The 11,088-nt window shown below is 36.1% G+C and overlaps 1 protein-coding gene across 1 annotated transcript in view; it reads right to left on the bottom strand.

The window, feature by feature from the left end:
• Positions 1–4,363: 4,363 nt before the first annotated feature.
• CHRNB3 (cholinergic receptor nicotinic beta 3 subunit) overlaps positions 4,364–11,088 on the bottom strand; it is a 38,371-nt gene continuing 31,646 nt past the window's right edge. The window contains exons 4-6 of the mRNA XM_031950784.1: positions 9,864–9,973; positions 7,742–8,624; positions 4,364–4,852 (exon numbers count right to left, since the gene is read on the bottom strand). Coding sequence (XP_031806644.1) covers positions 4,718–4,852; positions 7,742–8,624; positions 9,864–9,973 — 1,128 coding nt within the window. The 3' untranslated portion in view covers positions 4,364–4,717. The remainder of the gene's footprint in view (positions 4,853–7,741; positions 8,625–9,863; positions 9,974–11,088) is intronic.

The following is an 11,088-nucleotide window of genomic DNA, read 5'->3' as shown; positions in this document are numbered from 1 at the left end:
TGCTAACTCTGATTCTATACCCTGCTTAATGATCACAAGACTCAATGACCCAAACAATCACAAGGCTCAAAAATTCTAAACTTAGAGAGTGGTTCTGAGAATATCTGTGTTGTCCCCAAGATGCCAACTGTGGAACTTGTTTACTCAAGACTTAAGAATAATTGCTTTGGTTCTGCCTTTTTGTGATTTTCAAACTTAAAAATTCTATCATAAGCCATAAGCCATAAGTCCTCCTTTTCAAGAAGGTAGACTTCTGCTTGCAAGTATTTTCCTCACTTTGAGATTAAACTTCTATTTGATTACTACTCTCCTGCCTCTAGCCTGCTTTATTTGGCTCCAGTCCCCACAGGCTGGAGACCAGTTCTGATTCAGTCAATTCTACTTATTTAAAAGCTTTAGTGAGGAATTTTAGTTGTGAAGGTTTAGAGAAGGAAGATCACTATTCTGTTTATTTTTTCTTTCCTGATTCTTCCTTCTTTACAACCCTCTTTCCCACTCTGGACATTAATGTCAGCCTAAAATTTAAAAAAAGAATCCTTAATAGGACAGCTTGAGGTGTATGTATATATATGGTAGAAGTTCTTCTAGGGATGTTGTACTTTGTTTTGGTGTTTGGTTGACTGGATAACTTCCTCCTGTCTCCTCTATGTCTTTGTCCTATCAGAGCCCAGAAGCAGAAATGAAGAATGGATATTAATTAGATAGCCCAAGGATAAAAGGAATATATCTATTTTTTTTTTTAGGGGGAGGCAACCAGAGTTAAGTGACTGGCCAAGGGTCACACAGCTAGTAAGAGTCTTAGCTGGATTTGAACTCAGGTCCTCCTGACTCCACTGCACTACTTAGCTGTCCCTCATTTATGTCTTCCTTGAATGAATCAAGTAAAAGAAATTCTTTTGACAAACTAACAAGATTCAGAAAAAAAAAAACTAAGGCAGTTCATTTTATTTTAATGTCTAATAATAAACATACTTAATTTTGTTTTTGTAAATGAATCAAATTTACATGTTTATTAAATACATTAAATTCACAGTACACTCGAATATACAAATGGTCAAATATGGAAGCTTACATTATGTGTGGGAGCTAACATGTACAGGTACATGCTAGCACAGGTATTTAAACACATATATGGGAGCTAACCTAAGTTGTTAGGTACAGTATATGAATTTTATCACTGCTGTTCAATGACAACAGATCTATTAGCTCTGTCTTGTTGACACCAGAATCAAGTTTTCTAAAGTCTCAGTATTATGAATATATCTGAAAAAATTACCTTGCAGTCTTTTTATGGTTTCAGACTCACCCTTTGGCACCCCCTATTATACTATTTATCAGTTCCTTCCTTACAAACCCTTCCTGAGAGTTTGTAAATGACCTTAGACTCTCAAAAGAGAATATCAATTTTGGCAGATGTTACCAAGCTGGAAAGGTTTCCAAGATAGGCCCAGAGGAATGTAGGTCTGTCTTGCCAAAGATCAGTTTAGCTCAATTCAGATTGGCTATGGATGATGATTTTTTTTGGTAGTTCCAGCAACTCTCCAAGATTGTTTATTAAATCATATAGGCATTGTAGTTTTGCTCAAAATTGAAAATTTTATAAAAAAATTTTTTTTTAAATTAAAGTAACTGAAGATTCCTTGAATTCCTTGGATACTTGGGATAGTTTGTAGACTTGTTTCATAGAGTTAAATCTCCATATTGAACCTATCTTTTTTTTTTTTTTTTATGATTAAGTCAGCATCTTCTTCACCAGGTTTTTATTTGATAGGGGGAGGAGAGGTTCAAATCATTGCCATAGGTAATGATAATCAAGCCTCTTTGAGGGAATCAATATTGAAAAAAATGTGTTTATAGACAAATTAAAACAGAAAAATTTTCCAGAACCACAGATTCATGATCATATTAAAATTTATTACACAATTAATAAAGGAAGTTAATTCTTTTTTTTTAAAGGATACTAGAATTTAGATGCATTTAAGTAAACATCATTACCTTCCCTTTGGATGCTCTGTGCATGTTCTAACAGTTGTAGGTCACTTTCAAAGCATCTTTTGTTGTTGAGGCAGTTGTGGCTAAGTGACTTGCCCAAGGTCACACAGCTAGGAAGTGTTAAATGTCTGAAGTCAAATTTGAACACAGGTCCTCCTGACTTCAGGGCTGGTGCTCTATCCATTGCACCAACTAGCTGCCTTTCTCAAAGCATTTTTAAAACTTTTGTTGGAATTTCTTTGAGAGCTTTTCATGGCACAATGCATAGAGCACTAGATTTAAAGACCTAAGTTCAAATCTCATCTCTGTCCTTTTCTACTTGTATGTTCTTGAGGAAATGGATAAAATTCATGTTCTGTGAGTTTGGGAGGAACATCTCCCCAGTAAAAGTAACAAGAAGCTAAAGGAAGAGAGTTATAGGGTAATGAAAATAGACATATCCTCGTTCTATATATTTTTTTCCAGCAGAATAAGCTGGGATGAGAGATGACACCTTGAAGGGGATTTCCAGTAAGTTGGAGACTTCTGGTCTTACCTAGACATTCTGATTGGTTTTCAACAAAAGACCTTCAGTCCCCAGCAAGGTGGTCAGAAAGGATTCATTATAAACATCTCCACCAAAATATACCTGATCTTTAGGAGGTTAATAAGTTACAAAATCAGCGTTAATATAGTCTCTTCCAACCCCAATAACCTAACATTTTGTCCTTATCACTCACCCTACCAAATAAGGAAAGTGACTTAGTAGCCTCATCTGGCAGACTTCTTTTGTGGTCTGTAATGTTGCCTCAAGGCTGTCTAAAACCCAAAGAAACCAAGGTGGACTTAGGATGTCTAGGTTGAATAATTCCCCAACAGTGAGACCTGGGACCTCAATTTCCTCCTCTATAAAATGTGGGAGTAGGAGTAGATAGCCTTTATAAATATTTCTAGGTCTAAATCTATGATCCTTTAGCAAATTCAAGTTTTTTGGCATTTTCTCAGCAGGGCCAATTAGTTCTTCATCATTGGAGGTAGATTTAATTTTGGAAAACAATCAAAACTCAGGGAAGGCCAAGTTTAATGAAAGGAGGTGGGAGCAGGAGGAGGTAGAAAGATCACCCTAGAGACTACCATGTTGGATCACAGGTGAATTTTTTCTAATTTCCAAAGGTGAAATATAAGAACACTTTGGGGAGTGATGATATTATTGGAATAGATTTACCAAGGTATTTGATTTGAAGGGCATCGTTCATCAGGATGTATATGTTCTAGTATGTATTTAGAATGAGAAGACCTATGGTCAAGTTTAGTTCCAACACTTAGAATTTTGTATGACTTCTAGAAAATCTCAATTTCTCTGAGTTGCATTTTCCTGAGTGGAAGGCTAGAGAGTGAAGCACTAAACTTCCCAAACCTTTCCTTTAGAGATGACAGAAATGGTTCTTTCAGTCCGTCCCTCTCCATCTGCAGCTCCGTCTGGTTTTAGCCCCGCTGAAGATGCCCTTTGCCAGTTCTTCCTGCTGTCTCTCTTCCCTTCCAGCTTCCTTTGGTATGTTGTCTTTCCCTATTAAACTGTAAGTTCTGACATCTTTTTCTTATCTGTATCTCAAGTAATTAACACAGTACCTGGCACATAGTAGGTACTTGATAACATTTTTATTGAATTGAATTCTTTATTGGTAAACTATATTGGTATAAGGAAAGATTTTTGCAAAGTATAGATAAGAATTTGTGTATATATAATATATACACATATATGTGTATGTATGGGTATATATAAATACATGTCTATATATATGTATATGAGAGAGAAAGTGAGAGAGAGACAGAGAGAGAGAGAGAAAAAGTGAGAGAAAGAGAGAGACAGAGAGAAAAAGCAAGAGAAAAACAGAGAGAGAAAGAGAGATAAAAAGAGAGAAAGAGAGACAGATAGAGACAGAGACAGACAGAGAGAGAGACAGAGAAAGAGGAAGAGGAAGAGAGAGAGAGAGATCATTCCTCAGGTTCTTGGTTCTTTATCAGGTGACTACACTTTGGACATCTATATTTCCACCCTGTCTCCAATACCAAACTGTCTCTGGATAAGAAAAAAGAACTTAGAAGTGGAAGCAGAAAGATGACTGGCAATTTTTGTGTCTGGGGTAACCAGAATAAAATATATTCTGAAAATGCCTTCAATTCATTTGGGAGGAGATAAAAGAAAACACCAAGGCTACTTACTGCTGAGGAAGGAGGATTCTTGCTGATTGAGAAAGAGTGAGCAAATAAGGTAAGGAGGAACTGAAGAAGAGTTCACCTTAACCACAGTCCCCATGAGGAGGTATCTGGTCATTTGGTAGTTTATTGTTTTAATTAATTCTTCCTACTAGCTAGATGTTCAGCTCAGTTGTTTTTATGCTATTGAAAAACTAAAAGTATTATTAGTGTTCCTTCTAAGTTTTGCTATTCTTGATCAAAGTTCTGGTCACTCAATCTTAGTTTTAGCTTTCCCTGGGTGCCTGAGGAAGTTTCCTCCTTTTTGTGCCTACTTCAGTCTAATGGGGATCCAAGAATATGAAATCATTTATTGGTAAGCCCAAATTTGGGAAGCTTCTCTTCTGGGCAAGAATTTAATCTTAGCTTAGGATCAGGGTCATTTTTATAAGTATTCTCATTATGCTGCTGAATATATGCTAATTAAATATTGATTCTAAGAGATAGCTCTATCCTTATGCATTATTGAAACTATCACGGAAAATGATTTCTAATGATAACTGTTTAGCCACATTTGCAGAGCTGGAGTGAATATCAGAACAGATCCTGTTATTGATACTAGGAGAAATAGCCAAAGAAAGATACGATCAAGGACTTGAGCCACAAACTTCCAGTCTTGGACAACCTATAAAAAAGAAAAATGACATTTTAACAGAGTGAAGTAACTTACCTGACTTCATTTGTAGGATATGTGACTGTAAATTTCAGATTTAAAATGTATCTGTTTGCAGTGAGCAGCAGAGTGACATGGTAGAAAGCATGTTGGAATTGAAAGTAGTCAATAAATATTTGTTAAGCACATACTATGTGCCAGACACTGTAATTATGTGCTGGGATTATAATGAGGAAGACAAGCAAACTATGTACTAGCAAACTATGTATGCAGGATAAATTGGTGATAATTAATAGAGCATTAACAGGATTAAATCAGAAAGGTTTCTTGTAGAAGGTTGGGATTTTATTTGAGATATGAAGGAAGTGAGTGAGGTAGAACCTCTATGAGTTTCAGGTTGTTCTCTCAAACCTCAGGTTTTAGATGGATAGTAGGTGAGTTCTAAAGGAGTCTGTTTTGATGGAGGGATTTCCCATTATGGTTTGTAATTTATTTTCTCATATTCAGTATGTCATATTGTGAGGCAGTTAAATAATGCAGTGCTGGAGCACCAGGTCTAGAGTCAGGACTATCTGAGTTCAAATTTTGTGTCAGATGTTTACTAGTTGGACAAGTCACTGAATCTTTATTTATCTTGGCTCTTTATCTATAACTCTGGAAAAGGAAATGACAGACCAATCCAGTATCTTTGCCAAGAAAACCCTAAGGACAACATCCATGGGGTCACATAGAGATGGACACAACTGAATGACTGAACAACACACCACATTGTATTAGCTTAACCTAATATTGTATATTCAGAGTTTATGGCATTGGATTCATCTGAAAAGCTATGACCAACGGAATTCAGTCAATTTAGGTCAGAACTTTTTTCCTGTTTTAATGAGTTCTTCTAAATATGTTAACAAAATAATGTTGATGGAATGAAAAAATGCAGAACCTGGATTCCTTTTGAGTTTTTATTTTTAAATCCTGTTGATGAAATAACTTGTTATTTTGTGAAAAATGAGAAATCACCAAGGATTTGGATAACCAACTTAACATGTAAAATTAGATTATTTAAAATTAGGATAGGGGTTGATCAAAATTATTAACCTTAACCTTTTCACTTTTCCTCACAGTATTTTTGGAATTTTAACCTTAAAATTCTTGGCCCCTTCCTATATTTTTTTCAGGTTTTACTTTTATTTATTTATTTTTTAAAATACTATTTCAGGCAAATAGAAAAGTGGAATTATAATAATTGGCACTGCTATGATCCTTTAAGGTCTGACCAGTACTTTTCATATATTATCTCATTTGAGGCTCAGAACAACCCTGTGAAATGGTACAATGAATAGTCTGGAGTCAGGCAGATTCACATTCCTGAGTTCAAAACTCCTAGGCAAGTCACTTAACCCTTTTGAACTCAACTTCCTCATGTGTAAAATGAGCTGGATGAGAAAATGGCAAACTACTACAGTATTTTGCAATAAAACTCCAGATAGGATCACAAAAAATTGGACATGATTGGTTAACAATAAATGAGACAGGTTTGGAGCCAGGGAGATGTCTTCAAGTCCTACTTTCAGAAATTAGCTACATGAGCAAGTCACTTAGGAAGTGCTTTGATGCACTTGTGGAAGGAGTTTCTATACAAAGAGTATATATACAAGAGAGACAGAAGAGAGAGACAAAGACAGAGAAACAGACACAGAGACAGAGATACATACACACAAAGAGACAGACAGAGAGGGAGAGATATACATACACACAGAGAGACAGATAGAGGCAGAGAGAGTTTGAGACAGAAACAGAGAGATAGAGACAAACAGAGACAGACAGACACAGAGAGACAGAGACTGAGACAGAGAGATGGAGACAGAGACAGAAAGAGAGAGACACACACACACACACACAGAGAAAGGCAAGAGAGACAGAGAAAGTGGGACACACACACAAAGACAGACAGACAGACACAAACAGAGATAGAGACAGAGACAGAAACAGAAACACAGAGAGAGAGAGACAGAGAGAGAGAGAGAGAGAGAGAGAGAGAGAGATACACACACAGAGGCAGAGAGACACAGAGACAGACAGAAGCAGAGTCTGAGACAGAGACAGACAGAGATAGAGACACAGAGAGACAGAGAAACTGAGACAGACAGACATAAAGAAAGAAAGAGTGAGAGAGAGAGAAGTAAAGGGAGAGGGAGGAAGAAGAAAATGGAGAGGGAGAAGGAGACGGTGAGGGATAGAAACAGGGAGAGGGAGAAGGAGAGGGAGAGAGAGACAGTGAGTAGAGTGCCAGGTGGAGTCAAGAAGATCTGAATTTGAATCTGGTCTTGGACATTTACTAGCTTTGTGACTCTGGGAAAGTCACTTTACTTCTCTATGCCTTAGTTTCTTCAACTATAAAATGGGAATAATAATAGCACCTGCCTCCTAAGGTTGTTGTGAGGCTCAAATGAAAAGATAATTTTAAAGCGCTTGGTACAATGTCTGGTACATATGTACACAATATAAATGCTGGGTTTCATTATTAATTATTATTGTTATTCGTTTTGGTCATGTATACTTATTGTGTATCTAATTTATATTTTAATATATTTAACATCTACTGGTCATCTTGCCATCTAGGGGAGGGGGTGGGGGGGTAAGAGGTGAAAAATTGGAACAAGAGGTTTGGCAATTGTTAATGCTGTAAAGTTACCCATGCATATATCCTGTAAATAAAAGGCTATTAAATAAAAAAAAAAAAGAAAAAAACCAATATGCTTCAAGAAGAAAATAATAAAGGACAGTAAAATATAAAAAAAAAATAAAAACACTTGAGAGTATAGGAAAAAATTATTATTGTTATTATTATTAATATCACAATCTTAGATGTCTCTGATTTCTCTATTTTCAGAGTTCACTTACCTCATTGATGAAATGCTCTTTTTTCACATGCCTAGAGATGTACCTAATGGACTCAGCAGCTTTTTCCAAAAAGGCAACCAATACTTTTTCTCCATCTTTCATTTGCTTCTGCTTCTTCTTTGTGGGCATTTTTGCTTTAGCTTCTGGCTGGCTTTCTACTAGATCTGGGAATGGGTAGCGATCAATAGGGCCCTTCATGCAGAGAAGTTTTGGTAGTTTTTGGAGAAACAATCTTTTTACCCAAGGGGCCATAGGATGGTAAGTGGAAGAAGAGCGGTGGTGAACATTGATAACAAAGACTGTGACAATGATGGACAGGGTGACAAAAATCATGATGAATAGTAGATATTCTCCAATCAGAGGGATGACCTTTGAAGACGATGGAATGATTTCTTCAATCACTAGGAGAAAAACAGTCAGAGAAACTAGAACTGATGTGGAGAGCGAGAGTTTTTCTCCTTCATCAGAAGGCAAATAAAAGACAAGGACAGTCAGAAAAGACAATCCAAGACAAGGGATGATGAGAAAAAGGGTATAAAATAGAGGCAGGCGTCTCAGAACAAAAGAATATGTAATGTATGGGTAAGAATACAAACCCTCCCTTCTGTTTCCTTTCATGCCTTTGGCATAGAGTATTTCCCATTCTCCATTATCAAAAAAGTCATTCCTATCAACGTTTTCATCAATTAAAATAAGGTCAACCATAGTACCATCATAAGTCCAGGAACCAAACTTCATTGAACAATTCTGTCGGTCAAATGGGAAAAATGTCACATCCATTGTGCATGAGCTTTTGTAACTGGATGGAGGAGTCCAAACAATGGTTCCATTGTGTCTTATTATGACCTTGGTCATTAGAGAACCTTCAAAGCGTCCATCAGCACTGAAAGAGAGACAGTTGCTTTTAATTTGAAGATTTGTCATGTGTGGAATGATTGGTTTTTTTCTTTAAACATCATCTGAGTTATGAAATTACTCTTTTCCAACTATGAGGATAACTGAGAACCTGGCTCTACTACTTGCTATGTGATTTGTATGTAATGTATGTCATTTTATTACTTTGGATTTCAGCTCTCATCCTTATAAAATAAAGGGGTTAGACTAGATCAAAGAATCATGGAATCTTTAGTATCACCTCCATTTCTAAATCCTCCCATTTTTTTCACAGAAGCCTTCTCTTCTTTTTAAAATAATGAAATTTTTGTTTTACAATTATTTTAATAATCAGAATAATTTTCTCTTTTATTTTCTCATTTCAGATTCAGCTCCTGTAAAAAGTCAGTCCCTGAAGAACATAACTGGCGAGATTGTCCTAGCCCTCAAGGATTATGTTTGAATTGGAAAGCTTACTTCTGTTTAGAGTGTAAACAGAATCCAGTATGGCTGACTTCTTAACCTGAGGAAAAGAAACCCTGAACTTGTACCCCTCCATTAGAGTTTAGGGTGACCCCCTTCATGAAGGAAGAAACCAGCCAGAGTGCTCTGGATGAAGATATATATATTCCTCTGTCCAGATTGTTGGAGACTGCTGAGTTTCATGATCAAGCCATGTTCTCAGCAGGAAGGGCTGAAGACTTCTAGCTCACCTCCTCATTAAATGTTCACCAGAGTTGATTTTCAGTTGTCAAGGGAATTCCTTCAAGTATTATTTAAAGTTTCAGGCTCTTCATTTCTTTTATCTTTGATTACTCAAGGAAAGCCCTGACCAGCAATTTATTGATTGCTGGTTAGCCTAATTGATAAATTGAATATTAATTACCCATAGATTTTATCTCTCCGGGTTTTTCATTTGTCACAATAAAGCTCAAGCATCATTTCCTGCAGGAAACCCTGATCCCTTCAAATGCTAGTGCCTTTCCTCTTTACCTTGTGTTTAACCATTTTATATTTATTTTAATTTATTCTCTATATACTTATATAGGGTGTCTCAAAAAGTCTTAGTATAGTTTTAATCTATTAAATCTTATGAAAACTACGAAAAATGTATATGGGCATATTCATATTTGTCTTTCTTTTGAAAAATAGGGTTGTGCATTTTACATTTTATATTAGTAGAAAAGCAAACTTGCCCTTTGAATATTGAAATTAATCTCTTTAATCCATTTCCTTGTAAGATACTTACTTTTCAAAAAGAACTATATCAGGAAGCCAAAGAGATTCAGATGGAACTTTAATGGAGCTGATTCCACCATATTCATCAGGGTTCCAGCGTAACTTATGATCTATCCATTCCTGTAGAGAATCAATGAAAAATTAATTAGAATTTTGACCTTATTGATTATCCATCCTTCCCCAAAACACTCTACTGGGGACTCCCATGGTGTGGAGGAGAGCAATTTCATGATGAGAAGCCTGTCTGAGCTCTAGGGAAACTGAGAAGCCCCTATCTTTGTCCTGAACTTTCATTCTGTCATATTTAACTAAGTAATGTGACATAGGGAACAGACTACCAGTATGGGATTCAAATCTTGACTCTGGTACTTACTATGATCATAGACAAGTAAGCACTTACTATGTGTAGCAAGGACTATGAACCTCATGGAGCTTGAAGTGACTTTTCTAAGACAGTAAGTCACAAATTTCTGAGAATGTGAGCAACTTGAGGCCAGTTTTTGCCCTTCTTGTTATCTGTAGTACTTAGCATAATACTCATGTTTAGTAAGCACATGATAAATACTTATTGATATACGGATCAATTGATCTATATCAGGGGAAAATTTTTTCATAACAGGATTTCCAAACACTGATGAAACTATAGATCCAAATTAAAAAAAAAATTAGTTGTAGTTTAAAGTGATTTTTATATGGTTAGCCTTCCAATGACTTGCTTTACAGAACTGCAAAGCATAAGTAGATGATGGATGGATATCACAATTATAGTACATGTAGATTTTTATAATACTTTAGATACAAAATCTCATGGAATCTGACCTGAAAATAAATTCTTCTGCATTTCTGCCTATTGTCTGGACAGTGGGCAATGATATAGTCTTTGTAGAACGACATTACACTGAGTTAAGGAGAGCTGCTCCATGTGATTCCATCAGAATCACTGTGACATAAGCTTTTATAATTGAGTCCAGAGTAAACAAATGGATGATAGAACTGTGATAGTGAAATATTCATGAAATCTAAAGTCTGAGTAGAGCCAAGTCATCATCATGATTAATATACACTATGTCTTGAAATTTTCATGGCACTCTGCTCCATCTTGGAAAAAGAAAGTGAGAGTAGATGCAGTCCCTTAAAGAACTTGTAATTGCAGACATAAAATTTGCATGACTATGGGAAAGGCCTTCTCTGGGACTGGCAGTTCTTTGGCCCCATCTCAGATGGCAGAGTTTTCT

The sequence above is a fragment of the Sarcophilus harrisii genome, chromosome 2 (assembly GCF_902635505.1).
Source record: "Sarcophilus harrisii chromosome 2, mSarHar1.11, whole genome shotgun sequence".
NCBI classification, from domain to species: Eukaryota; Metazoa; Chordata; class Mammalia; order Dasyuromorphia; family Dasyuridae; genus Sarcophilus; species Sarcophilus harrisii.
The sequence above is the reverse complement of the archived record's forward strand: the minus strand, read 5'-3'. Positions and strand labels throughout refer to the sequence as shown.